Below are 27,915 nucleotides of genomic sequence, written 5' to 3' on the forward strand. Positions count from 1 at the left end.
CTATACTCTGAGTCAAGAGACCCCAAGCCTGGTGCTACCAGGAGGCTGGTCATCCCCTTGTCTCTTAGAGGTTTCCTTCTCACCTTAGCCCATGAAATTCCCCTTTCAGGTCACTTAGGCCAGAACAAGACTTGGGACAGGCTTGCCCCACACTTTCACTGGCCTCATATGTCTGAGGACACTAAAGAGTTTTGTCGCTCATCTGTCACCTGCCAAGCCAGTGGCAAATCAGGTGGTACAACAAAGGCCCCCCTTATACCACTACCTGTGGTGGGGGTTCCCTTTGAAAGAGTGGGGATTGACATTGTTGGACCAATGGACCCCCCAACAGCATCTGGGCACAGATTTATACTGGTGGTAGTGGATCATGCCACCAGGTATCCAGAAGCTATTCCCCTTAGGACCACTACAGCTCCTGTTGTGGCCAGGGCCCTACTTGGAGTTTTCTCCAGAGTGGGGTTTCCCAAGGAGGTTGTCTCTGACAGAGGTGCAAACTTCATGTCAGGATACTTGACTGCTATGTGGAAGGAATGTGGTGTCAATTATAAATTCACCACACCCTATCACCCACAATGCAATGGGCTTGTTGAGAGATTCAACAAGACCCTCAAAGGGATGATAAAAGGATTACCTGAGGAGCTCAGGCTAAGATGGGATATCCTTTTACCCTGCCTCCTGTTTGCTTACAGAGAGGTCCCACAGAAGGGGGTTGGTTACAGCCCTTTTGGGCTTCTGTTTGGGGATCCTGTAAGAGGACCCCTATGTCTTGTGAAGGAAGGATGGGAGTTACCTCTCAAAAAGCCTAAGCTTGACATAGTGGACTATGTACTTGGTCTCCGCTCCAGGATGGCAGAGTACATGGAGAAGGCATCTAAAAACCTTGAGGCCAGCCAAGAACTTCAAAAAGCTTGGCATGACCAAAAGGCTGTCCTAACTGTGTATCATGCAGGACAGAAGGTGTGGGTGTTGGAGCCAGTGGCCCCAGCAGCTCTCCAAGACAAATGGTCTGGACCCCATACCATCATTGAACAAAAGGGAGAAGTCACCTACTTGGTGGACATGGGATCTCCCAGGAGCCCTCACAGAGTACTTCATGTGAATAGGCTCAAAGCATTTGTCAACAGGGAGGACATGGGCTTGCTCATGGCCACAGATGAGGGGCAGGAGGAAGAGAGTGACCCTTTCCCAGACCTGCTCACTCAGAACCCTGATGATGGGTCAGTAGATGGTGTAGTCTTTTCTGACAGCCTCTCTGCCCATCAACAAGAGGATTGTAAACAGGTTCTTCAATCCTTCAGACAAATGTTTTCTCTGACCCCCAGTCAGACAAACTGGTGCACACATGAGGTGGACACTGGAGACAGTCTGCCTATAAAGAGTAAAATCTACAGGCAACCTGACCACGTCAGGGACTGCATAAAAACAGAAGTACAAAAGATGTTGGAATTGGGAGTCATTGAACCCTCAGAGAGCCCTTGGGCTAGTCCTGTAGTTCTAGTGCCAAAACCTCACACCCAAGATGGTAAGAGAGAGATGAGGTTTTGTGTAGACTACAGGGGTCTCAATGCTGTCACTAAGACAGATGCCCATCCAATACCTAGGGCAGATGAACTGATAGATAAGTTGGCTTCTGCAACTTTCTTAAGTACATTTGACCTCACAGCTGGTTATTGGCAAATCAGGTTAGCTGAGGATGCCAAGGCCAAGACAGCATTTTCTACCCCAGGAGGTCATTACCAATTTGTGGTGATGCCCTTTGGTTTGAAAAATGCACCTGCCACTTTTCAAAGGTTGGTGAACCAAGTTCTCACTGGGTTGGATGACTTCTGTGCAGCATATCTAGATGATATTGCTGTCTTTAGCCCCACCTGGGAGGATCACCTGATCCACCTGAGGAAAGTTTTGGAGGCCCTGCAAAAGGCAGGTCTCACTATCAAGGCTACTAAGTGCCAGATAGGGCAGAGTCAGGTTGTGTACCTGGGCCACCTTGTGGGTGGCGGCCAGGTTCAACCATTGGAGAGCAAGATACAGGCCATAAAGGACTGGGCTCCTCCAACCACCCAGACACAGGTCAGAGCTTTCTTGGGCCTGTCTGGTTACTATAGAAAGTTTGTCAAAAATTATGGGTCCATTGTGACACCACTTAATGACTTGACAAGCAAGAAAATGCCAAAGAAAGTTCAGTGGACAGTTAGCTGTCAGAAGGCATTTGATGACCTAAAGCAGGCCATGTGTACTGCACCTATTCTCAAGAGTCCTGACTACTCCAAAACCTTCATTGTCCAAACAGATGCATCTGAGTTGGTTGTGGGAGCTGTTCTTTCTCAACTGAATATTGATGGTCATGACCAGCCCATTGCTTTTATAAGCAGAAGGCAAGATTCAGACCGACCATAAGCCCCTCTTATGGCTAAATCAGATGATGGGTGAAAACCCCAAACTTCTTAGGTGGTCCATTTCCCTACAGGGGATGGACTTTACAGTGGAGCACAGACCAGGGACTGACCATGGCAATGCAGATGGTCTCTCCAGGTATTTCCACTTAGAACAGGAAGACTCACCTGGTCAAGGTTAGTTTAATGTCCCTAAGTTTGGGGGGGGGGGGTTATGTAGGAGAGTGGGGTCTGCAATCCTATGGTCACCCCAGATTTTTGCTTTTTGCTTTTTGCTTCACTGGTTTACGACTTTCCCTGGCTGTGGGACTGCTAATCAGACCCTCAGCCTAGCTGTTCTCTCTCTAAATTGACATCCATGTACTTTAGGTGCATTTACCAATTGGTACTGGGCCACCTTATCAGTCCCTGTACCCAGGGCATAGGTGTACCCAGGGCCTACCAGGGGCTGAAGCATGTATTATGCCACCCCTGGCTGGCCATCTAAATCTGACACAACTGGCTGCACGACAGCTGGGGCAAGGTGGTGTAAACGCCCTTTGCTGTAGATATAGTATACCTATATCTAACCCTAAAATGGACACATAGATTCCTATCAGTCACTCCTATGGAAGGCCTTATCAATCCTGAAGGCAGAGTGCTTGGAATTATGTGAGATGGTGCTCTGGCATGAGCTGAGCCCGTTTGCAGCTTGCGGAACCAAGTCCTAATAGCTGTTCCATGATAACGCTATACCATATACTCTTAAGTGCATTATCAACCTCGCGGTTAAATGCTAACTCTGGTATAACATTATCAAAACATGTCGAGTAAGGTGTCATACGATTTGGAATGCTACCCCTTTGCCAAATCTGGCGACGGGGGTAGCATTCCACCCTTCTAGAGGGACACGACATGTATGTAACTGTGAACCCCGGTTAAAGTTAACTCGAGCCTCAGCATCACAAAATGGATGCTGCCACCACAGACACAAGTCTGACCTCCTGCTGCTGGGAGTCCTTCCAGCGAGGATGGCTTGGACAAAGGGTTTCCTGCCTTGGGAGGTGCTAGCACCAACCCAGACAGGATTTTGTGTATTGAGGTAGGGAGGCCTGAAAGGAATGAGACATGCCTGGGGCACACAAGGTGCCCTGTGCATACACCGGTTCAAACCAGTTGCTGGGGCATCCCAGCCCCAGCTCTGGCGGGAAACCGGACAAAGGATAGGGGGTGTAACCACCCCCCTTCCTGGTCCCACCCAGGGGAGGGACCTAGTCAGTAGTGCAGCCCCCTTTAGGAGAATAAAGGTAGGAGCTGGTCCCATTCCAAATTAGATTATCCTGAACTATTCAACAAGAAGTAACTCTGGCCTTCGACGTTCTGCTCCACAGTAGACTGAAGAATCTCCCTTGTGGACAAGGAGTGTCCACCCTACAACTGCAGGCACCATCAAGCGTCCAGCGGCTTCACTTTGTCGTCTTCCCTCGAGGATCCAGACTTCAGAGCCCGACGAGACCCGGATTCCCAGACCTCTCCGACCTCTACCTTCATCTGCAGCAAAGCTGAGACCCGTGGGTGCGACGAGACACGTGGGACCGGCCATCTTGAACGAACCTGCACTTCGCTTCCAGCACGACTCCCGAGGTAAACTCCACCAAGTGCTTTGGGGACTGAGAAGCCCCAACCCCAAGCAGCCCCTGCACCGAAGATCAGCCTTCCAGCATCCACGAGATCTGCGTGGGGCCCTTCTGCTTGGTTCCTGCTCGACGCGTTGTCTGGTCACTTGCCGGCTGGCTAGTGGCCTCCTAGACGACGACTCTTTGAATTTTCACTGCTGATCTGGTTGCTCCAGATTAGCCCTTGCTCCCTTCCAAAAGAGGGGCACCCCGGACTCTCCTAGTCCGCACCAGACGCTTTTCCTCCTCACCGCGTGGGTTGCCTTTGCCAAGGCCTGTTGCCTCCAATCCCGGATCCAACACCGCCGACAGCGAGAGCCTGCGTGGGACAGCTCGTGCCTCCATCCTGGTCGTCGAAGACACCTCCTGGTCCACGTGGCTGCAGAGTCAAGCATCCACTCTTCACCTGATCGCGACGTCGACATCTGGGTCCCTTCTGGTCCCATTCCAGTCACTGGCTAGTGACTGTGAACATTGTCCCCTCTGCTTTCAGGTCTCCTTCTTCAACAATCCACCCTTGGATTGCACCGGACATCTTCCTCCTGGTCGCCTGCAGCATCTTTTCTTTCAGGCTCCATTGACTTCAACGCGAGAACCCAACGCACTTTGACACCTATGCACCCGCGGCCCGTGGGTGAGGTAACACGAGCATTTCGGTGCTCAAGGGTAGTTTAACTGTCCTAGTGTCGAGTTCCACAGTCGTTTTAGTCCTACCTAGTCAGGATTGTCCGTACTCACCTTTTCTTTAAACTGTACTGTCCATAGACGTTGTTACGCATCTCGCGTGTGAGTTCACACTCTGCACACGCGTTCCGTGGGCCTCCTATTACTTACCTGAAGTTAGTATAGCGTGGTCCCATCGATCTTACAGCCTCTGGACAGCTCCATTCCTTTTACTGACTTTCACATTCCACTTACTTAGTATATGGTTTGTCGTGCCCCTAGGGCACCATTGTAATTTTGTGCAACTTGTCGTATTTTTCGTAAGAGATTGTCATGTGCTTAGCCCTCTGACCTCATAAAGAGTTCAGAGGTGTTGTTATTAATAAATATACTGTTTATTTTCATAACAACCTGTGTGGTGTCCTTTCACTTGGTATTCAAGGGGTTATATTGTGGTAAAACAGCTGGCTTCACATGCCAAAAGAGTTTAGCCTAAGACTGCTTTGTCCACGCTACCATTAGGATAGCTGGTCTATAAGGTTGACTTACAACCAATCACCATAAGGGTTGTTTGGTCTGATACAAGGTGATCACTAGAACTAGGCCAACTTCTCACAGCGCTCATCGACCATCCTCCTTGCCCGGGTCCTCATATTCCTCCTATATCCCTCTAGATCATATAGACCCATTATGTGTCCCATTTGACCTGGAGTTCCAGGATGATCCCTGGATGATTATGGTGACATAATCTACCCAGCTAATCCTTCCCCCTCGATGATGCCACCTCCTATCACTAGGTTATTCACAGGGCAGCCACCTTTCACAAGGGTCACTCATTCACCATCACAGAGAAGGATGAATTCTTGGTAGAACCACGCGAACACATAAAAGCGCGCAACACAATGCCTACCCATGCTCAAGGGCATGTTGAAAATCCACCTAGGATGCCTTTAAAGACCGTGTTAAGGCCTGAGAAGTCACGCCCAGGGCTTACAAAAAATATATGGACTCCCCTCCGGATCTGCCTTACATCAGAGGGCAGTTGTCACTAGACTCTGGTCATGCATGCTGCCCTTAAACAAATACACAGGATACTATGGATGCCCCATCACCTGACAAAGGGAGTAAAAAGATGGATGTAGCGGGTAGCCACTCAATTTACTTCCTGTTAATGCATTGCCAGCTTTTGGAGTCTACTTTCTAGGCATTATTGAGCACAGTGGGATGAAATGGGATATCTCATCCAACACCTTTTGGGTCAGTAAAGGCAAAGGGGTCAGGAGCTCGCAGCGGAGAGCCACGCCTTCTCTAATATGACCATTTGGTCTGTGCTCTGGACGAGGCAAGGGGTATTCACTCCAGCGGTCTCATCTGCCAGCATGCCTGTTTTGTGTCTCTGGCTTTAAGCCACAAGTCCAACAGGATCTCATTTACATTCCATTTGATAGGGAACACCTCTTCAGGCCGTAAGTTGATCAGATGCTAGAGAAGATCAAATATCGACACAGCCAAGGCAATTGGGCCTCTTCAGCCCCATTGCCCCGTTGGCCCTTTCATCACTTAGTTGGGTGGCAGCACCAAAGCGACCTCTCCAGAGGTTTCCACCTTTTCCCAGAGGCAACAGCATCAGCAAGTCTCCTGGGTTTATTCCATAGGTGCCTATCGGGGGGATAACCACAAGGAAAGAAGTAGAGGTATTGTGGCAAAGTGAGCCTTCCCAGCCAAGCGGTGACTCCCCTCTACCGACCACATTGCAACTTTCGAGGACGCTTGCATCAGTTCCTCTCACAGTATCGAAAAATCACTTCATACCCATGGGTTCTGTCTATTGTAGAACAGGGCTCCTGCCTGGCACTCACTCCTCCACCACCAAATATATACCCCTCAAGTGCAAACACTTCGGCTTCACAGAACTCCAGTGCCTCCTCTGTTGAGGAAGTAGACACGCTAGAACTCAAAGGGGCCATAAAGCGCATGCTGCCATACCAAGGCGGCAGACTAGTGCACTGCCTGTGTTTTTTGTATCTACAAGAAATAGTGGTCCCTCAGACCCATACTCGACCTCAGGCCCCTCAACAAGTACATCATGTTGCAGTGCTTCCACATGGTTACGCTCCAGGATGTCTTTCTTCTGCTGTAGCGAGGAGACTTAATGACCACCTTGATTTGAAGGATGCCTGTTTCCACATCCTGATCAAATCTGCCCACTGTTGATACCTCAGATTCATGGTAAGTAGATTGCACTTTTAATTTAAGGTTCTGGCCTTCAGGGTCACTACAGCTCCCAGAGTCTTTAACAAATTTCTTGCAGTTGTAGCAGCTCATCTCAGGAGCAGCAGCGTCCACCTGCTTCCTTACCTCAATGACTGGCTGGTCAAGAGCACAAGTGGATAGCAGTGCTCTTCCCACACCTAGTTCACCCTAGATCTTCTCTCCAATCTCAGTTTCACCATCAACGTTGGCAAGTCCCACCTCCAACCCCTTCAGATACAGTCCTTTCTAGGGGCAATTCTAAATTCAGTCACTTGTAAGGGGTGTCCCCGCCCTGGTCCAAGTCTTCCAACTTCTGCTGCCTCTCAGCCAGCTTGCCAGCTAGCCATCAGGGCTGTAATGCACTGGCTCGGTATGATAGCATCATCCATCGACATTGTTTCTCATGCTCGATCACACATGTATCCATTTCAAGAGGGCTTAGCAGCACAATGGTCACAGGTGAAGGGTCTCTTGAAGGATCTGGTGTTGAGTGGGGCCAACACCCATCTCTCTCAGCAGTGGTGGAACAGCAACAAATTGTTCCAGGGCAGGCCCCTTCTAGACCCAGTTTCCCAAATGACCATCACTACGGACATCTCACTCAGGGGATAGGGGGGAGCATTTGAAGGAAAGTACCAATCAGGGCCTGCAGATGTCCCTTCAGCAGACCTCCAGCATAAAATATCTAGAATTACGGACAGTCCAAGTGAATCTTAAAGCTTTCTTCTGCCATGAAAACAGAAAACAGTCTTGGTACAAAACAAACATAACTGCAATGTATTACCTTCGGAAACAGGGGGACCGACATTCTCCCAGCTCTGGACCTTAGCACTGAGCATTTGGCGCTACGGAATCCACCACAAGGTACATCTTCTAGTGGAGTACCTGCCGGGGGTGAACAATGACTTTGCTGACTTCCACTTCCAAGTTATGCACCCATATTTCCCCCACATAGCTCTGTCGCAACTTCCAAAAATGGTAAATACTCAATCTTCGCCTCCAGGTTTCCGCACCCACAGTCCATGGGTAATGCACTATGAATTAACTGGTCAGGGACATTTTCCTATGATTTTTTGCATCTCTTATTTCTTCCATACGAGTTCTGGAGGCTACAGCAGATGTTCTTCACCCTCATCCTGCTTGCTGCTACTTGGGCCAGAGAACTCTGGTGCATAACCCTTCTTAATTTGTCTGTAGTCCCTCACAAGAAGCTTCCCATCCGGCCAGATCTTCCCACTCACCAGGGCACAGCCAGACACTTCAACCCAAAGCTGCTCAACCTAGTGATTTACTAATAACAAAAGGGCAACCCACTAGTCCCCAAGGAACTGTATATAATATAATCAATAACATAGAGAGTGATCCTTGAGGAATTATTTCACAAATCTTTCTTATTTTTCAATTGTCACTAACGTGAACTAATGAATTAACTAGACGCGAAAACACATTTTTTATATCAAAAAGATTTCGTTTTTCATATATTGAACTCAGTTTATATACAAATCAGCAATCGTAATGAGAGACAAAATTAATTGTTCAGGTACATTCTCCAAGGCAACACAAAAGTACTACTGTCAGAATTTACGAATTTGCAGTAGTATCACACACCCCATTTGTACATATGTACGAGCAATACACTTAAGTAGCCATACAATAATAATTTATGATATTCAAAATAATTATATTCCTTATGAGGACATCTTGAAGCCACAAATGGTGTAGCAGCGTCGACGTTTCGTTCTCTCCCAGTTATTTCACTGAGACCATCCTCAGGACAGTTTGTTGTTGCACTCACAATTTCACTTTTTTGTACAGCACTGTCGTTTCCAATCCTTCATTAAAAACAAACAGAACAGAAGTCTCCATTTGAGTCAGCTCAACTTTCCAACAAGTGTCCTCTTTATTCAGAACACGGCAGTCTCCGATTCAATCAATCCTCCGTATCGTACGATAGCAGACGCCGGAATCTTACAGAAGGCTCTGTAGGATCCATCATGGTTCAACTACCAGAAACTCAGATGCCATAGAAATCCCTCCAGTGACTACTACATTCATTTTACTTACCTAATCCTGGACAGCTTGATAGCCAAGCTTCTTCCCCAAACCAAAACCCGAAAGCCTTTCCAATGGCACCTTACCTTACAATAAAGAATCAATGCCCCTTGATTGTATGGGCCGAAGTCTACACTGCAGATAGTCTCCATCCACCCCGCTTCTGCTACCTACTTTCAGGGATGTTATGTTTGTGCTTTCTGGGATTTTGCAAAACGTAAAATGATCAGTTTACTGGACCACATGAATAAGCCATTTACGGATCTGATCTGTGACTGATTGTAAACAGATCTTGGGGTGTGGCTTGACATTTTTGGACTCTGTTACTTAGTCCATGGGCATAGCTGTCACTCTGATCGACACAATTGAATAATTTACGCTGGGTGCTCTGAACGGGTCTGAGGCACAGTTATGGACTGCTTTTCAATGGTGAGTGGCTTTCCAAATCAAATATAAGCCCCCCTGCCTCCCCCTCCACCCCCCCCCCCCCCAGCAACAGAGGATTTCTACATCAGAGGGTGCTTCTGTGAGCTGTTTAAACCGTATTTACTGGGGCCTGTGCACTTCGGTTTTTGGCCAGCAGGGGTAGTAAAGCTTTATTCAGACAGTATTGATAGATTTCGAGTTAGTGAAGCCTTTACCTGCAGAAGTCCAAAGTTGTGGATTGAGCCCGTCTGTCTCCTAGGAGATTCTGAACAGGAGCAACAGCTGCCCAGACCCCACCCCCAGGCCAGCAGACCATTGGCTATTCAGCTACCAGGCAAGTCTGAGCCCTCCTCTCACACCTGCACAGGCCCCTTAAGGCCTTGCTGGGTGCACCCCAAATCATTCTCCTCCATCTTGTGAGTTGCAGCCTACATGTGCCCCAGATTGCAGTGAGCAGAGTCCAGGAAGTGCCTATGTGCCTCTATCAATATATTTAATCTAAATATACTTACTTCCTTTATGTATCTATATACTTTCAATGTACTTATGGATCTATATATTTATCACTTCTAATTTAGCATTTCCAATGCACTAGCCTATTTCTCAGCCTATACTTCGCTCAATAGATCTTCTAGCCCAACCTTCTGACTCATCTCAAACTTCTTTCTACTACTCCTTCTAATGCACTACCCTATCTCTCATTCTATACATCTATCAATATATCCTCTACATCCACTCTCTCATTTATCCCAAACCCCATACCACTACTATGATCGCCAAAATAACCCTTTCTAGACTCTCTTCTGCTCTAGCCACTGGACCCGGAACTGCCATTGAGCATACTAACTCTGCCGGCGCCGCATCCCGCACTTCGGGGTGTTACGCATAAGGATACCACTAGTGTGTGCATCCAACACACGTGGACTAGTAGTCTAGATGGAATCAACGACTGGATCCCCACTTTAACAAGTGTCACCACGAAACAAAGCTACTTTATTACTCATTGGGAAATCTGACTTCTCACTCCAAGAATCCATTTTTTATTGAAAGGAACCCGGTCTCGAGCAGGGCCGGGACGGAATTATCACCGGCACTGCGACCTTTGGTCCTACACAGACCATCTACAGCCCTGATGAGTCGCGGGAAAAGGTGTTTCCCGGCGACGAAACACGTGTCGGCTGGCACTTATTGAAGAATAAAAGAGGAGCCGGAACATTGGTGTCCCTTTTTTTTGAATGCTGAATACGAACTTTTATGTCCTCTGATAAAAACGAACTTTAATGTCCAATGTGACATCCGATTTGCTCTAACTTTCATTAGAAGTGTGCAGTGGGTCCTGTTTGGATTGTTCACGTTGTGTTTTTTTTTACACTACTTTGAGAGGTCTAGGGTCTTACCTCTAACCCATTTGCACCTTTGCTTCAACATAGCTACTGCGACTCACCAATGAGCTGTGCGCCCAGTATTTCCCTCAGCAGTTAAATACCCTGTTCTAATTTTTCTTAACAGACTAACATGTTCACTTCTCAAATTCCATATTCAACAATACTAATATACTGCCCAAATAACTGAATAACATATCTACTACTCAAATTACTTCATATTTATACTATACTAATTTTCAACACTAATCCTTTATGGGTTCCGGAGTGGCGTGCTACTCGCCAGAAAAGCGCTTCAACACCCATCAGGGGTAACAAGTGCTATTTGAATGCAAATCTTTCTTCCTCTTTTATCCCTCCGCTATCCTTCTCACTCCAAGTAACAGACTAATATCCACCACTGAAATGACCTTATATTTCACCATATTAATTCACCACTAATCCTTTATAGGCTTCCTGAATAGCATGCGTCAACAAGTGAGCGATAAATAAATACAAACCTTTGTCCTCCTCTATCCTTCTGCTATCATTCCAAATCCAAATAACTGACTAACCTATCCACCACTTAAAATGTACTTGCATGTTTCACTATACTAATTCAACACTAATCCTCTATGGGTCCCGGAGTAGCGTGCTACCCGCCGAAAAAGCGCTTTGACGCCTCGTCAGGGGTAGTAAGCGCTATATAAATGCAATTACAATACAATACAATACAATACTATAGCACATACGGCGCTCATTTTGAGGCTGGGTGGATGTAGGGAACACCATCAGCAGCCGCAGCCTTACTAATCGCATGTATTTTTTTAGTTTGCTCTCCTGCTTCAAAACATCTGATACACCCCAAACACACATTTAGGCCACCATCTCTTCGATTTCTTTCCCCAGTTAGATTACCATCTCAACAGATCATTGGATTGTCCAGTTAATCCGCAAGCACTACCCTCCTTTTCGGACTGCCCTCCTTTAACCCAGGGTATGCTCTCTCCCAAATTGGATATAGAGTTTTTACATCAAGAGGAAAGTGGGAAATGGGCACTGGATTCTACTCCCCTTATTTCTTGTCACCCAAGGAAGACGGAGGTCTGAGAACCATTCTGGATCTCTCCCTTCTGAATTTGTCCATTCATCAGTACACATTCAAGAAGCTGTCCCTGAGACTCGTTTTATTGTCCCTGAATGCATGAGTTTGATTGATATCTCTGAACGTCCCAGGATCTATTTAAATGTTCTTGTTCCTGCGCAACATGTTTTTACGGAAGACTTCACTGCAGTGGTCAGGTCCCTGTATTTCCTTCCGTAGTTGGTGAACTGATTAGGGAAAGCGGAATAGACATACCTCTTTCGTATGCAGAGGCTGTCATTCATAGGAGGTACATTGGACACAACTGCACAAAGGCTTTCCTCCTCCTCCTCCTCCTCCTCCTCCTCAGATCGAGGATATTTGAGACAATTCTAAGGCTTCTAACTCTGATTCTGTTTCAGAAGGTCTAACATCTGCCTGACCTCATGGCCTCATTCTTCTTTTATGTGCCACACACTAGAAATCGTGGATCAGTTTTCAGTGTGGCTGTGGTCACGATGACTCCAAAATCTGCGGAGTCAGAGGAGTCTCACAACTCTGAGGCAATCCCCTGTTCAGATCTTGGTTGTTAGATGGATTCCTGCAACCTCTTTGCATCTCTTTAGTGTTCTGCATGTTCAAGCTTTAGTGTTCATGGTCGCTGTCATGCTCAGTACACCCTTCATCACATAAAAAAAAAGATATATTTCACTATAACTGGGGGGTCCTGATTTATAGTGTGCATCATGCATATTAGGCCATAGGAGTGTTTTTCTTTTCCAAACAAAAAATATCAACGTTAATCCGAGAGTGCATCAACATAACACGTCGCAAGTACACCTCACTACCGCACAACCCAAGTAAAAAATATCATAACACATTAACAGAACAAAACGCTACACCATAAGTCACAAAAAATCTTTATATAGCACAATACACAGTAACACAATGCCACAAAAAAGCCGACCTGAGCACAGAATTGCACAACAGCTCAATAATCACAGCATTGCAAATTTCAAAACACCAAATAGCACATCACAACAAAACTCAAAATCCCAATAACAGCACAATACACCACTTACACAAATTCCAACCCCCCTCACCCCACCCTTTAACTTGGACATTTACAGCTCTGTATCCCTTACACTGTAGACCATGTAAGCTTTGTGGCTTAGTGAGGTTTCATATATGAAATTTGGTCTGCCATTTTGTGGTACACATAGTACACACCTGAGGATCCCCCCTCATCTTTGTTAATATTGCCCGCTGCCTTTGGCCTCCCTTGGGGTCCTTAGATGTCCAATTTGTACCTTTAATGCAGTCCCAAGTGTCTATACCCATCTATCGCTAGTACAAGGATCCAGTTTCATATTATCATACTACAGCAAAATTACGTTGAGAAAAAACCAGTATACTGTCTCACAAATTGCAAGTTAGAAAGACCTCACAGAGGGAAGCAAAGCTGCTAATAGACACAAGGCCTTGTGAAAGTGATTTCCCATCACAACAGACATTTAACCCTGTTTTTTTCTAAAAAACCTTTCGCCCTGCATACTATTACCATTTACAAATCGGGATGTATAATTTGCCCACAAGTAGTTTGCCAGCGATAATGCAATTTGCCGTGTGAAGTATGATTAATAGCTTGCATTGCAAATTATACATCTGCGGACAATTGCAAAATAACCTATTGAATATTAATGATTGGGTCGCAGTTTTTAACTTTCTGTGATTGGCTGCAAATACAGTGATGGGGGACCTGCAAGTGACAGACCTCCAACCCTTGATGTGCATTCATAAAAAGGAAACCTTTTTTATAAAAGCAGCATGCGTCAATTAAAGGACCCCAGTGGTCACGGTCATGATTCTCAAAGGGGATGATGTTACATAGGAACAACTTTCCTTTTGTATTCAGGTACCACCCTCTTTGATGTTTTGATATCAGATCAATGGTTTACAACCACAATTGGTATCGCAAACTAATTTTTACGTACCATACAAAAACGAATTTGCTTCAGTGACTGATTTTGCAAGCCAGAATAGACCTTCTGGCTCTCAAAATGGGTTAAAACATCAAAAAGCAGTTTTGTGCTGCAAACATGATTTTTTGAATTGCAGGGTTTGTGACCTCTAAATGGTAGGGTGCAATAAATCCCTGCACGAAATGCCATGACATAAACCAAATATGCTGATGTTCAGAGTGTTATATGCAGTTTGTCCATTTTTAGGTTTTGCATGGCAATGCGTACGAAGTACGCATGCGCTAGCAAAATCTTATGTATGCTCTGTGGGGTCGGGTATCCGCCCCCTCCTCCCATTGGCTAGCTCCATAAATGGAGGCTAGCCATTGGGAGAAGGCTCTGTCCGTCAATCTCGGACCAGATTCGGGGGCGTTCCCGAGAATTTTTCCCTTTTGGTGATGTCAGCCGAAAGCCTGTTCTCGGGAACGCCCCCGAATCTGGTCCGGCATGAGGGCACCCGCCTTCCTGCTCTTCCATGTTGTTCCCAGACTCAAGTTTGGTCTTCTGGTGTTGCAGGAAGCGTCCATGTTGTTCCCAGACCCAAGTTCGGTCTTGTGGTGTTGCAGCACCTGCACGAGCTCTGGGTGCCTGGGCGCTCTTCAGAAAGTCCCAGAATTGCGGTATCTGTGCCGGAGCGCAGGAGGCGGTGTCAGCGCTGCCACAACACTTTATAATTTCTGTCACCGCAGTATGAAAAGGACTGCAAAATAGACGCGGACACGGAGAAAACACCCCCTTTGGAGAGCGCGCGTGCTGCATGCGCGCTGCACAGATGGCGTTGTCTTGGGTGATATGTGTGTAATTATGACCCGTCTGTGGGTGGTACTTGAGTACGCCTCGTTATTATCTCTTCTGACGGGCTCTGGGGGCCTTACTCCGTGTGTTATTCCCCGCTGCTGTAATAATCGGCTGTCGGCCGAGGCGGTATTGTATGGTCGTAGCCTTTCTGCTGCCGAGGTTGATTTGAGTACAAAGGCCACGCATCATGGATTCCAATGAGGGATAATTGATGAGGACGCGTCACCGTCCAGTAGCCCTGCGCGGGGTCCGGTGTGCTGGAGTTCATTATCGTCCAGGTACGAGTGACACAGCGTCACGTGCCAGCCACAGGGAGGCTTCAGGCCTACAAACAAAGACGTTCCCGATATATTACATTGCTTTATTGGGGCCATCCATGAACACGCTTTCTGTGTTCTTGCGTCTCGGCTGTGTTTAATATCAACTGGAGGGGCCTGTTTTAGTCCTACAGGAATTTTACGGGACGGCACTAGATTGGTTGTATGTCAGAGTATCAATAACAAAATTATCACCTGACGTAAATATTGTGTTGTAAATATTATTTGCAAAAAACATTGCTCCTTTGAGGTTAGGTTTACCAGGATGTGGCCTAACGGCTACATCGGTCAACCTCGAAGCTGTAGAACAGAGTTCGAGTGTCGGCAGGGACGCTCAACAGCCTGTGATTCTGAGCAAATCACTTAATCTGCCTGTGCATAACAAAATTAGTGTGTACGTGTGTAAAGCAACTGGTGATTATTTTTTTTATTTATTTATGCAATTTTATATAGCGCGGACTTTCGTAGGCAATGTTCTTCACTTAAGCTATAGTTCGTGTCACGCTTGCTACGTGACTGGGAACCTGGGCGGACAAACTGGGTTCTGGAGGGGTGGGTAGGAGGGTGGTCAGAGGGGCTGGTCACGTGAGAGTGGGTGGGAGGGTGGGCTGAGGGCTTGCCACAATCCGAAGGGCCAGGGACAACAAACATGTAGGCAAGGGAGTGGCATTGAGGAACATCTGGCAGCGCGGAGGGTTGAGGCCCAGCGACTCCCAAAACAGATAAGGTTCTTGCGGGTACGATCCGGTGAGGTAAAAAGAGGAAGAGCAGGAGGAGGCGAGGCGGAGGGGCTGGCACGGCGTCATGTCAGCAGTCGTCTCTGTCTCCTAAGCATTGGAATTCCCTGGAATTGCCACGACTTTCTTGCCCGAAGAAGTGTGTGTGTGTGTGTGGGGGGTGCGGGGTGGGAGGTTTAAATAGAGGCCAAGGATTGAATGGTCTGGATACACTCATATTTGCCCCTCGTGCTCATAACTTGGAGGCAACTAGGGCAAACCCAGCGCCCAGGAAGAGTGCGTGTACCAAGACTGAATAAAAAAAAAAAAGGCGGGGGGTGGGGGTGTTCGTCTCTTTCCCCATCCCATAAACACCTCCAAAGCAGGATCCGCAGGACACTGGAAATGTCCGCCCCCATAGACCGTAAAGACTACGAACGTCTGTCGGGGACCTATGGGTGGTTCTTCTCGAGGCCCTGTGACTGTCTGCAAGAAGCCCCCTGTCTAATACTATTGTTAAATGATGTCCAGACGAGTTGTCAAACTTCAATGCTGCTGGTGACACCGCCGGTTTGTGTGCGCCTACACGTCTGTGTGAGCTCCTGCTCGGTGACTGCTCGTGTATGACCATGTCCATGTGTGTCTGCTGTGACTGCTCTGTCTATCTTCGTTGATGGGAACAGGAAGCGTAAGGGATTTATCCCCTCCCCCGATAACAAAATTATCACCTGACGTAAATATTGTGTTGTAAATATTATTTGCAAAAAACATTGCTCATTTGAGGTTAGGTTTACCAGGATGTGGCCTAACGGCTACAGCGGTCAACCTCGAAGCTGTAGAACAGAGTTCGAGTGTCGGCAGGGACGCTCAACAGCCTGTGATTCTGAGCAAATCACTTAATCTGCCTGTGCATAACAAAATTAGTGTGTACGTGTGTAAAGCAACTGGTGATTATTTTTTTTTTATTTATGCAATTTTATATAGCGCGGACTTTCGTAGGCAATGTTCTTCACTTAAGCTATAGTTCGTGTCACGCTTGCTACGTGACTGGGAACCTGGGCGGACAAATGGGTTCTGGAGGGGTGGGTAGGAGGGTGGTCAGAGGGGCTGGTCACATGAGAGTGGGTGGGAGGGTGGGCTGAGGGCTTGCCACAATCCGAAGGGCCAGGGACAACAAACATGTAGGCAAGGGAGTGGCATTGAGGAACATCTGGCAGCGCGGAGGGTTGAGGCCCAGCGACTCCCAAAACAGATAAGGTTCTTGCGGGTACGATCCGGTGAGGTAAAAAGAGGAAGAGCAGGAGGAGGCGAGGCGGAGGGGCTGGCACGGTGTCATGTCAGCAGTCGTCTCTGTCTCCTAACCTTGGAATTCCCTGGAATTGGCACGACTTTCTTGCCCGAAGAAGTGTGTGTGTGGGAGGGGTGCGGGGTGGGAGGTTCTTGTTTCTAAATAGAGGCCAAGGATTCAATGGTCTGGATACACTCATATTTGCCCCTCGTGCTCATAACTTGGAGGCAACTAGGGCAAACCCAGCGCCCAGGAAGAGTGCGTGTACCAAGACTGAATAAAAAAAAAAAAAGGCGGGGGGTGGGGGTGTTCGTCTCTTTCCCCATCCCATAAACACCTCCAAAGCAGGATCCGCAGGACACTGGAAATGTCCGCCCCCATAGACCGTAAAGACTACGAACGTCTGTCGGGGACCTATGGGTGGTTCTTCTCGAGGCCCTGTGACTGTCTGCAAGAAGCCCCCTGTCTAATACTATTGTTAAATGATGTCCAGACGAGTTGTCAAACTTCAATGCTGCTGGTGACACCGCCGGTTTGTGTGCGCCTACACGTCTGTGTGAGCTCCTGCTCGGTGACTGCTCGTGTATGACCATGTCCATGTGTGTCTGTTGTGACTGCTCTGACTATCTTCGTTGATGGGAACAGGAAGCGTAAGGGATTTATCCCCTCCCCCCCTAGATTTTGGAGTGGAGGGGACACGCGGTAGAAGTTTAGGTCGACAGAAAAACTGCGCACTTCCACTGTTGACATCCGCATGGGATGACGGCCCTGCTGCTTTCGACCTGCTGACCGGCCTAAGGCTTCAGACAGGGTCGGATTTATTCTCTGGGGCCCGAGGACAAATTCCCGAGGTCAGATGTAGGTGTTGTTTGTCAGGTCTGGGGCAGGGTCCCCATTTAGCACATTGTCATTCTCCATAGAATGCGTCTCCTTCTATCCTGGGCCAAGGGCCCAGCATGGAGGACTCTGCCCTGCTTCTGTGTAGGAGTTCACATCCTCCTGGCAAAGGGAGGTGCTGGGGGCTATTGGAGTTCCTCTTTGATAAGGTGATGCATCTTTTTCATGCAACTCACCTCAAATACAGACATACATGGGAAAGCAAACCTGCTCCATACCTGTTTGACACTTAATGGAACTGCTTTGCTTTGTCAACAAATGCCCCGAGCAACGTGTTTGTGACAGTGAGTGCAGAGTGACAGTGAGTGCAGAGTGACGGTGAGTGCAGAGTGACGGTGAGTGCAGAGTGACGGTGAGTGCAGAGTGACGGTGAGTGCAGAGTGACGGTGAGTGCAGAGTGACGGTGAGTGCAGAGTGACGGTGAGTGCAGAGTGACGGTGAGTGCAGAGTGACGGTGAGTGCAGAGTGACGGTGAGTGCAGAGTGACGGTGAGTGCAGAGTGACGGTGAGTGCAGAGTGACGGTGAGTGCAGAGTGACGGTGAGTGCAGAGTGACGGTGAGTGCAGAGTGACGGTGAGTGCAGAGTGACGGTGAGTGCAGAGTGACGGTGAGTGCAGAGTGACGGTGAGTGCAGAGTGACGGTGAGTGCAGAGTGACGGTGAGTGCAGAGTGACGGTGAGTGCAGAGTGACGGTGAGTGCAGAGTGACGGTGAGTGCAGAGTGACGGTGAGTACGAGAGCAACAGTGAGTGCAGAGTGACAGTGAGTGCAGAGTGACAGTGAGTGCAGAGTGAGTGCGAGTGCAGACTGAGTGCAGACTGAGTGCAAGAGCAACAGTGAGTGCGACAGTGACAGTGAGTGCAGAGTGAGTGCAGAGTGACGGTGAGTGCAGAGTGAGTGCAGAGTGACGGTGAGTGCAGAGTGAGTGCAGAGTGACGGTGAGTGCAGAGTGAGTGCAGAGTGACGGTGAGTGCAGAGTGAGTGCAGAGTGACGGTGAGTGCAGAGTGAGTGCAGAGTGAGTGCAGAGTGACGGTGAGTGCAGAGTGAGTGCAGAGTGAGTGCAGAGTGACGGTGAGTGCAGAGTGAGTGCAGAGTGACGGTGAGTGCAGAGTGAGTGCAGAGTGACGGTGAGTGCAGAGTGAGTGCAGAGTGACGGTGAGTGCAGAGTGACGGTGAGTGCAGAGTGAGTGCAGAGTGACGGTGAGTGCAGAGTGAGTGCAGAGTGCAGAGTGACAGTGAGTGCAGAGTGACAGTGAGTGCAGAGTGACAGTGAGTGCAGAGTGACAGTGAGTGCAGAGTGACAGTGAGTGCAGAGTGACAGTGAGTGCAGAGTGACAGTGAGTGCAGAGTGACAGTGAGTGCAGAGTGACAGTGAGTGCAGAGTGACAGTGAGTGCAGACTGACTGCAGAGTGAGTGCAGAGTGACAGTGAGTGCAGACTGACTGCAGAGTGCAGACTGACTGCAGAGTGCAGACTGACTGCAGAGTGAGTGCAGAGTGACGGTGAGTGCAGAGTGAGTGCAGAGTGACGGTGAGTGCAGACTGACTGCAGAGTGACGGTGAGTGCAGACTGACTGCAGAGTGACGGTGAGTGCAGACTGACTGCAGAGTGACGTGAGTGCAGACTGACTGCAGAGTGACGGTGAGTGCAGACTGACTGCAGAGTGACGGTGAGTGCAGACTGACTGCAGAGTGACGGTGAGTGCAGACTGACTGCAGAGTGACGGTGAGTGCAGACTGACTGCAGAGTGACGGTGAGTGCAGACTGACTGCAGAGTGACGGTGAGTGCAGACTGACTGCAGAGTGACGGTGAGTGCAGAGTGACGGTGAGTGCAGAGTGACGGTGAGTGCAGAGTGACGGTGAGTGCAGAGTGACGGTGAGTGCAGAGTGACGGTGAGTACGAGAGCAACAGTGAGTGCAGAGTGAGTGCGACAGTGACAGTGAGTGCAGAGTGACAGTGAGTGCGAGAGCAACAGTGAGTGCGAGAGCAACAGTGAGTGCAGAGTGAGTGCGAGTGCAGACTGAGTGCAGACTGAGTGCAAGAGCAACAGTGAGTGCGACAGTGACAGTGAGTGCAGAGTGAGTGCAGAGTGACGGTGAGTGCAGAGTGAGTGCAGAGTGACGGTGAGTGCAGAGTGAGTGCAGAGTGAGTGCAGAGTGACGGTGAGTGCAGAGTGAGTGCAGAGTGAGTGCAGAGTGACGGTGAGTGCAGAGTGAGTGCAGAGTGACGGTGAGTGCAGAGTGAGTGCAGAGTGAGTGCAGAGTGACGGTGAGTGCAGAGTGAGTGCAGAGTGAGTGCAGAGTGACGGTGAGTGCAGAGTGAGTGCAGAGTGAGTGCAGAGTGACGGTGAGTGCAGAGTGAGTGCAGAGTGAGTGCAGAGTGATGGTGAGTGCAGAGTGACAGTGAGTGCGACAGTGACAGTGAGTGCAGAGAGTGCGAGAGTGACAGTGAGTGCAGAGAGTGCGAGTGACGGTGAGTGCAGAGTGAGTGCAGAGTGACAGTGAGTGCAGAGTGACAGTGAGTGCAGACTGACTGCAGAGTGACAGTGAGTGCAGACTGACTGCAGAGTGACAGTGAGTGCAGACTGACTGCAGAGTGACAGTGAGTGCAGACTGACTGCAGAGTGACGGTGAGTGCAGAGTGACGGTGAGTGCAGAGTGACGGTGAGTGCAGAGTGACGGTGAGTGCAGAGTGACGGTGAGTGCAGAGTGACGGTGAGTGCAGAGTGACGGTGAGTGCAGAGTGACGGTGAGTGCAGAGTGACGGTGAGTGCAGAGTGACGGTGAGTGCAGAGTGACGGTGAGTGCAGAGTGACGGTGAGTACGAGAGCAACAGTGAGGGCAGAGTGAGTGCGACAGGGACAGTGAGTGCAGAGTGACAGTGAGTGCGAGAGCAACAGTGAGTGCAGAGTGACAGTGAGTGCGAGAGCAACAGTGAGTGCAGAGTGACAGTGAGTGCGAGAGCAACAGTGAGTGCAGAGTGACAGTGAGTGCGAGAGCAACAGTGAGTGCAGAGTGAGTGCGACAGTGACATTGAGTGCGAGTGAGTGCGAGTGCAGACTGAGTGCAGAGTGAGTGCAAGAGCAACAGTGAGTGCAGAGTTACAGTGAGTGCGAGAGTGACAGTGAGTGCAGAGAGTGCGAGAGTGACAGTGAGTGCAGAGAGTGCGAGTGACGGTGAGTGCAGAGTGAGTGCAGAGTGACGGTGAGTGCAGAGTGAGTGCAGAGTGACGGTGAGTGCAGAGTGACAGTGAGTGCAGAGTGAGTGCAGAGTGACAGTGAGTGCAGACTGACTGCAGTGACAGTGAGTGCAGACTGACTGCAGAGTGACAGTGAGTGCAGACTGACTGCAGAGTGACGGTGAGTGCAGACTGACTGCAGAGTGACGGTGAGTGCAGAGTGACGGTGAGTGCAGAGTGACGGTGAGTGCAGAGTGACGGTGAGTGCAGAGTGACGGTGAGTGCAGAGTGACGGTGAGTGCAGAGTGACGGTGAGTGCAGAGTGACGGTGAGTGCAGAGTGACGGTGAGTGCAGAGTGACGGTGAGTGCGAGAGCAACAGTGAGTGCAGAGTGAGTGCGACAGTGACAGTGAGTGCAGAGTGACAGTGAGTGCGAGAGCAACAGTGAGTGCAGAGTGACAGTGAGTGCGAGAGCAACAGTGAGTGCAGAGTGAGTGCGACAGTGACAGTGAGTGCGAGTGAGTGCGAGTGCAGACTGAGTGCAGAGTGAGTGCAAGAGCAACAGTGAGTGCGACAGTGACAGTGAGTGCAGAGAGTGCGAGAGTGACAGTGAGTGCAGAGAGTGCAGAGTGACAGTGAGTGCAGAGAGTGCAGAGTGACGGTGAGTGCAGAGTGACGGTGAGTGCAGAGTGACGGTGAGTGCGAGAGCAACAGTGAGTGCAGAGTGAGTGCGACAGTGACAGTGAGTGCAGAGTGACAGTGAGTGCGAGAGCAACAGTGAGTGCAGAGTGACAGTGAGTGCGAGAGCAACAGTGAGTGCAGAGTGAGTGCGACAGTGACAGTGAGTGCGAGTGAGTGCGAGTGCAGACTGCGTGCAGAGTGAGTGCAAGAGCAACAGTGAGTGCGAAAGTGACAGTGAGTGCAGAGAGTGCGAGAGTGACAGTGAGTGCAGAGAGTGCAGAGTGACAGTGAGTGCAGAGAGTGCAGAGTGACGGTGAGTGCAGAGTGACGGTGAGTGCAGAGTGACGGTGAGTGCAGAGTGACAGTGAGTGCAGAGTGACAGTGAGGGCAGAGTGACAGTGAGTGCAGACTGACTGCAGAGTGACAGTGAGTGCAGACTGACTGCAGAGTGACAGTGAGTGCAGACTGACTGCAGAGTGACAGTGAGTGCAGACTGACTGCAGAGTGACAGTGAGTGCAGACTGACTGCAGAGTGACAGTGAGTGCAGACTGACTGCAGAGTGACGGTGAGTGCAGACTGACTGCAGAGTGACGGTGAGTGCAGACTGAGTGCAGAGTGACGGTGAGTGCAGAGTGACGGTGAGTGCAGAGTGACAGTGAGTGCAGAGTGACAGTGAGTGCAGAGTGACAGTGAGTGCAGAGTGACAGTGAGTGCAGAGTGACAGTGAGTGCAGAGTGACAGTGAGTGCAGAGTGACAGTGAGTGCAGAGTGACAGTGAGTGCAGAGTGACAGTGAGTGCAGAGTGACAGTGAGTGCAGAGTGACAGTGAGTGCAGAGTGACAGTGAGTGCAGAGTGACAGTGAGTGCAGAGTGACAGTGAGTGCAGAGTGACAGTGAGTGCAGAGTGACAGTGAGTGCAGAGTGACAGTGAGTGCAGAGTGACAGTGAGTGCAGAGTGACAGTGAGTGCAGAGTGACAGTGAGTGCAGAGTGACAGTGAGTGCAGAGTGACAGTGAGTGCAGAGTGACAGTGAGTGCAGAGTGACAGTGAGTGCAGTGACAGTGAGTGCAGAGTGACAGTGAGTGCAGAGTGACAGTGAGTGCAGAGTGACAGTGAGTGCAGAGTGACAGTGAGTGCAGAGTGAGTGCAGAATGACAGTGAGTGCAGACTGACTGCAGAATGACAGTGAGTGCAGAATGACTGCAGAATGACAGTGAGTGCAGAATGACAGTGAGTGCAGAATGACAGTGAGTGCAGAATGACAGTGAGTGCAGAATGACAGTGAGTGCAGAATGACTGCAGAATGACAGTGAGTGCAGAATGACTGCAGAATGACAGTGAGTGCAGAATGACTGCAGAATGACAGTGAGTGCAGAATGACTGCAGAATGACAGTGAGTGCAGAATGACTGCAGAATGACAGTGAGTGCAGAATGACTGCAGAATGACAGTGAGTGCAGAATGACTGCAGAATGACAGTGAGTGCAGAATGACTGCAGAATGACAGTGAGTGCAGAATGACAGTGACTGCAGAATGACAGTGACTGCAGAGTGACAGTGAGTGCAGAATGACAGTGACTGCAGAGTGACAGTGAGTGCAGAGTGACAGTGACTGCAGAGTGACAGTGACTGCAGTGTGTGAGTGTGCAGGGTGCACATTGTGTGAGTGTGCAGGGTGAGCAGTGTGTGAGTGTGCAGGAAACAAACACTCAAACTAAGTCCACCACACACTACTGCATATACTAGTGAATACAGTCATCTCTTTATACAGAAAAAATGAGTTATATTTAGAGGGGTCGGAGTGGGACACAGTAGGTGGATGGATGCATGATGGATGGATGTATGCATGATGCATGGATGTATGGGTGGATGCATGGATGGGTTGTTGGTTGGATGGGTTGGTGGATTTCATAAATTGTTGAGGGATTGGCTGTATATATGCATCTATCCATCCACCCATCCATCTATCCATACACCCATCCATACACCCATCCATACACCCATCCATGCATGCACCCATGCATGCATCCACCAACTCATCTATGCAAGCATTACAACAAGAGCCCGCAGCTCTCCTTCGTCTCTCCTCGCCCCCCCTTCCCTGAGCCCGCAGCTCTCCTTCGTCTCTCCTCTCCCCCCTTCCCTGTGCCCTGCCCTGCTATTGTAAATGACAATGCCATTTATTTATGTTAAAAAAACATAAATAAAAAAAATGTCAAGAGCAATGCCAATAGCTCTAACTTTAACAAAGGCAAAACCATTGCATTGTAAATGCTTGTTATTAATGAGTGGGATGGGCATCATGACCCACTCGAGTCTTTGCTTCCTGTGAATAATGACCCCTCCACATCCAACATTGTTAATGAGTAGCATTGCACTCTGCACATCTGCATATGTATGTTGTATATCAATATCAGTACATTTTAGTTTGGTAATTGTCCTTTTTGGATGCTGTTTAATATTTTCCTGTTGAAGGGCTTTGTTTGTTGAGTTGTCTACATACCTTCTTTGTTTGCTTCATGCCAGTGAGCAATTTTGGTGTCACTCCAGTCATTGGCAACATAATAACAACCCCAGTTGGAGAAACCTCAACAGCTTTAAGTTCTGCAGCTCAGGTTGCTTTACAGTCCTTATCTCATGCCATGGCTTCAGCAGAGCAACAACTGCAGGTCTTGCAAGAGAAACAGCAGCAGCTTCTGAAGCTTCAGCAACAGGTGAGAAATGAATATCTGAATGTGTTCTTTATGAGACAGTGTGGCACATGTCAGTTTATAGTTCAACAAATGTATGTACCTTTTTGTTCAACTATAAGAGTTTTGTGGAGCCCAAGCATGCAAACTCTGTATACACAAAAAAAAGACTTATATTTGAGAGGTTAATTTGATGATAGTTTTCTTAATGTATCACATAGTTAACTTTAGCTCGAAAGCAGAAGTTACACAGTTGTGTTTTTATCTTTTTTCATCACGCTATACCAAGCAAAAGTAACAACATTTAGATCTGAGAGTAAGGCTTCTTATTACAAATGATTTTCAATTTGAGATCCTTCTGTTAGGCATCTGTAGTATTCCAATAGGTTATAGTGAGTGGAAGAAATGATTCTTAATCTTAATGTTTTTTGGTACATTTTAAATCGTGTTACTGCCACTGTCAAGATTCCATGATGCCCATTTTTTTTAAGCCCACCTTTGCTGGCTAGCTTTTGTTTACATTCTCCGTGTGGCCCCTTCAGCCCTGTGTATAAGGTACACAATAGTTTGAAGCTGTGTTACAAAAGCTACACTCACTGTAAGATTTTATGTCCCCATCTAACTTCTTGTGTCCATTTTCGTTTTTTTGGATAGTATCCAGTCTTTATTGCAGATCTTTGGGTTTCAGGTGGGTGTTTTGATGGTATATTCCAATAATATAAATACTGGCCCTTTAGTGCGGGCAATTAATTGATTTGATAATTCTGAAGAACCCTTCATAGTAGTGCCTACTGTTCACTCTCAATGAGAATTGATTACAGTTGCCTCAAGCAAAGGCAAAAGGACCTGCTTCTTCCCCTGACAAAGAAGCAAAGGCACTGGATAATTAGGTTGATTAAACAAGACCACAAACATCACTTTCTGTGAGACAAATGAGTGCATCTGCAGTTATGAACAAGTATGCTCTTTAATTTCCATAAGCATTATTATTTTGACTGTCCGAATGGAAAGAAGTCTCCGATTTGCAGTTGATTTATAATACCTTGAAAGGCACTGCGGCAAGTGTCATTAATATATTCGATTATATGTGCAAACATGCTTGGTTGACCTTTAAATTTTTCTCCTCAGTGCAACAAAACTGTAACTCCTGTTAATGAATGCACCCTTAATGCATCTACTGATGAAGGGTTGCAATCACTGTGGCAAATTCAAGCGCAATTTCCTTTTCTCTGGCACACCAGATATCCAAAACCTTCAAAGCTAGACAGACTGTGAAAGAAAAATTATTAATTCACCAACAAAAATATAGATTTCATCTGAAACATAAGCATGGTGGAGTAAATCCTAGTACCACCGAAGACTCTGTCAATTGGTCAATATGTCTTATTTTGGCAATAGAAAGGTTCCTCTTGCCCCATAAACAAGCAAGCATCCAGGAAGTAGTAATATGTTGGGGGAGCGGAAATTCCTCCTCCTTCTTCAGTGGCCAAATATAAATCCCATCAGGTGATTATAGCAGGGGATTTCAATTTGAGGGATTTAGATAAAACAAAAACCACTCCCAGGTGTAGGGGCCGGGCAAGACCCCTTCTCAATCACTTTAATAATCACAAGTTGTGCACAACTGTCACATTAAAGGAAGCATGCTCTACATCCTGGCACCCAAAACCAACCTTCTGGAATGTCTTAACAATCAATTACATTTTGGTCAGTGAAACCATCGCTGCCAGCCTGACAGATTTCAAAGTTGAAGACGGGGCCGAAAGCGATAACAGCCCCCGAGAGCAGTTATTCAGCTCAAAGTTCCGATAGCAGGCACTTTTTATCCAATAGGAGAGACGAGAGGGGAAGAAACTATAAGGTGCTCCATAGGATAAAATGGCCTGCAAACATCGGAGAGAAGATACGAGCATGGCTGGAATTGAAGCAGGAAGGCAAAGCTCCAACAATTCATGCATTATCAGTAAAGGATTGGTTAAATATCGTAGGGGATCTCCAACGAAATCTGGGGAATGTTCGCCATCAGCACTGGTGCATCAAGCAATGGCCGATTCCCGTAAATTAATGCTCTTCAAGCAATGCAAAACAACAGCTCTTGTCTGGCCCTCTTGACAAAGGTACCACAAAACTGTACGGCCGGGAAGAGGGGCACTGCAGGTCTTTTGGTTCACCAATAAAAACTGATGCAGTTATTAGGACCATTGTAAAAATGAGGTTTAATGGAGCACCAGGGCCAAATGGCTTACCAGCACCAGTATTTAAAACCGCACTGGATTACTGGGCAACAATTTTAACCCCGCTTTTTAACCATTGCTTTGCTACTGCAAGGATGCCTGATCCATGGAGGGGTTCCATGCCTGTCCCTATTTTCCAGAAAGACGACCGCTCTAAGCCATCAAATTAGGCTTGTCGCCCGTCTCGACCTCGAAGCAAAGGCTTATGCTTGACTTCTCCTGAAGAACTTGGAGGCATGGGCACATTCCCTTTTATCAGTGAGGCTTCAGGTCACAGTCTTTAACCTTGGACAACATCATAGTGCTTGCTTATTTATCATTGCAGTCGATGAAGAAGAGTCTACCACTGTTTTGCTGCTTCATCGATTATAGTACAGCTTTTGATAAAGTGGACCCCCAAAGGCTATGGTGGAAACTAAACAGCTGGGGTATTCCACCTAAACTAATAAATGCAATGATATCGCTACACGAAGATACCTGGGTCCGGGTCAAAACAAGTGCCACCACAGTGACCTCAAGACTTCTTACAAACAACTGGCTCAAACAGGGCTGTGTGTTGGTGCCTCTCCTGTTTAACCTTTAAACAGCAGACCTGGGAGCTGCTCTGCAAGGCACCAGCCTAGTATCACCAAGGTTGAGAAGTGCAAGGCTGCCCGTAATGCAATATGCTGATGATACAGTAATAATGAATAACACTAGAGTGGGCCTCCAGAGAGCCCTGCATGCGCTGGATCACTTCAACAAGGCCAACTACCTGGCGGTTAATCAGGGGAAGACAAAGGTAGTGGTTTTCGGGAATCATCATCTCAAAAGGCAAGGCAAATGGCTTCTGTGTGATGTGCAAATTGGCACAGTAACAGCTTATAATTACCTTGGGGTCTGACTCTCAGAAAGGGCCAACCCAAAAACTCATTGAAAACATCTGAACTCTAAGGCCAACAGCGTCATTCACTAGTTAAAACAACTGAGCTACCATCTGCTAAGTCCATCAGCTGAGCTGATATTGACTGTTCTAAAAGCAAAATTGCTGTCAGCCATCAGCTATGAGCATTTGGCTTTCCCTGGATCGCTGGAGAGGTTCCTGAATATAACCCAAGCGAAAGCATACAAATCAGTGGTGCTCATTCCGCGATCAGCCCGAAATTCAAAACTGAAACTGAAACTGAAGCTCTGCCTCGGGAGGCCGGACTTGATATGCCAGGGGGAC

At 48.1% G+C, this 27,915-nt stretch overlaps 1 protein-coding gene across 4 annotated transcripts in view; it reads left to right on the forward strand.

Moving 5' to 3' along the window:
• Positions 1-27,915, forward strand: part of BIRC6 (baculoviral IAP repeat containing 6) — a 2,208,279-nt gene that overhangs the window by 668,500 nt on the left and 1,511,864 nt on the right. For all 4 annotated transcript variants that reach the window (XM_078648748.1, XM_078648749.1, XM_078648751.1 and 1 more), the window contains exon 24: positions 24,311-24,498. In XM_078648748.1, coding sequence (XP_078504874.1) covers positions 24,311-24,498 — 188 coding nt within the window. The remainder of the gene's footprint in view (positions 1-24,310; positions 24,499-27,915) is intronic.

The sequence above is a fragment of the Lissotriton helveticus genome, chromosome 6 (assembly GCF_964261635.1).
Source record: "Lissotriton helveticus chromosome 6, aLisHel1.1, whole genome shotgun sequence".
Classification (NCBI taxonomy): Eukaryota; Metazoa; Chordata; class Amphibia; order Caudata; family Salamandridae; genus Lissotriton; species Lissotriton helveticus.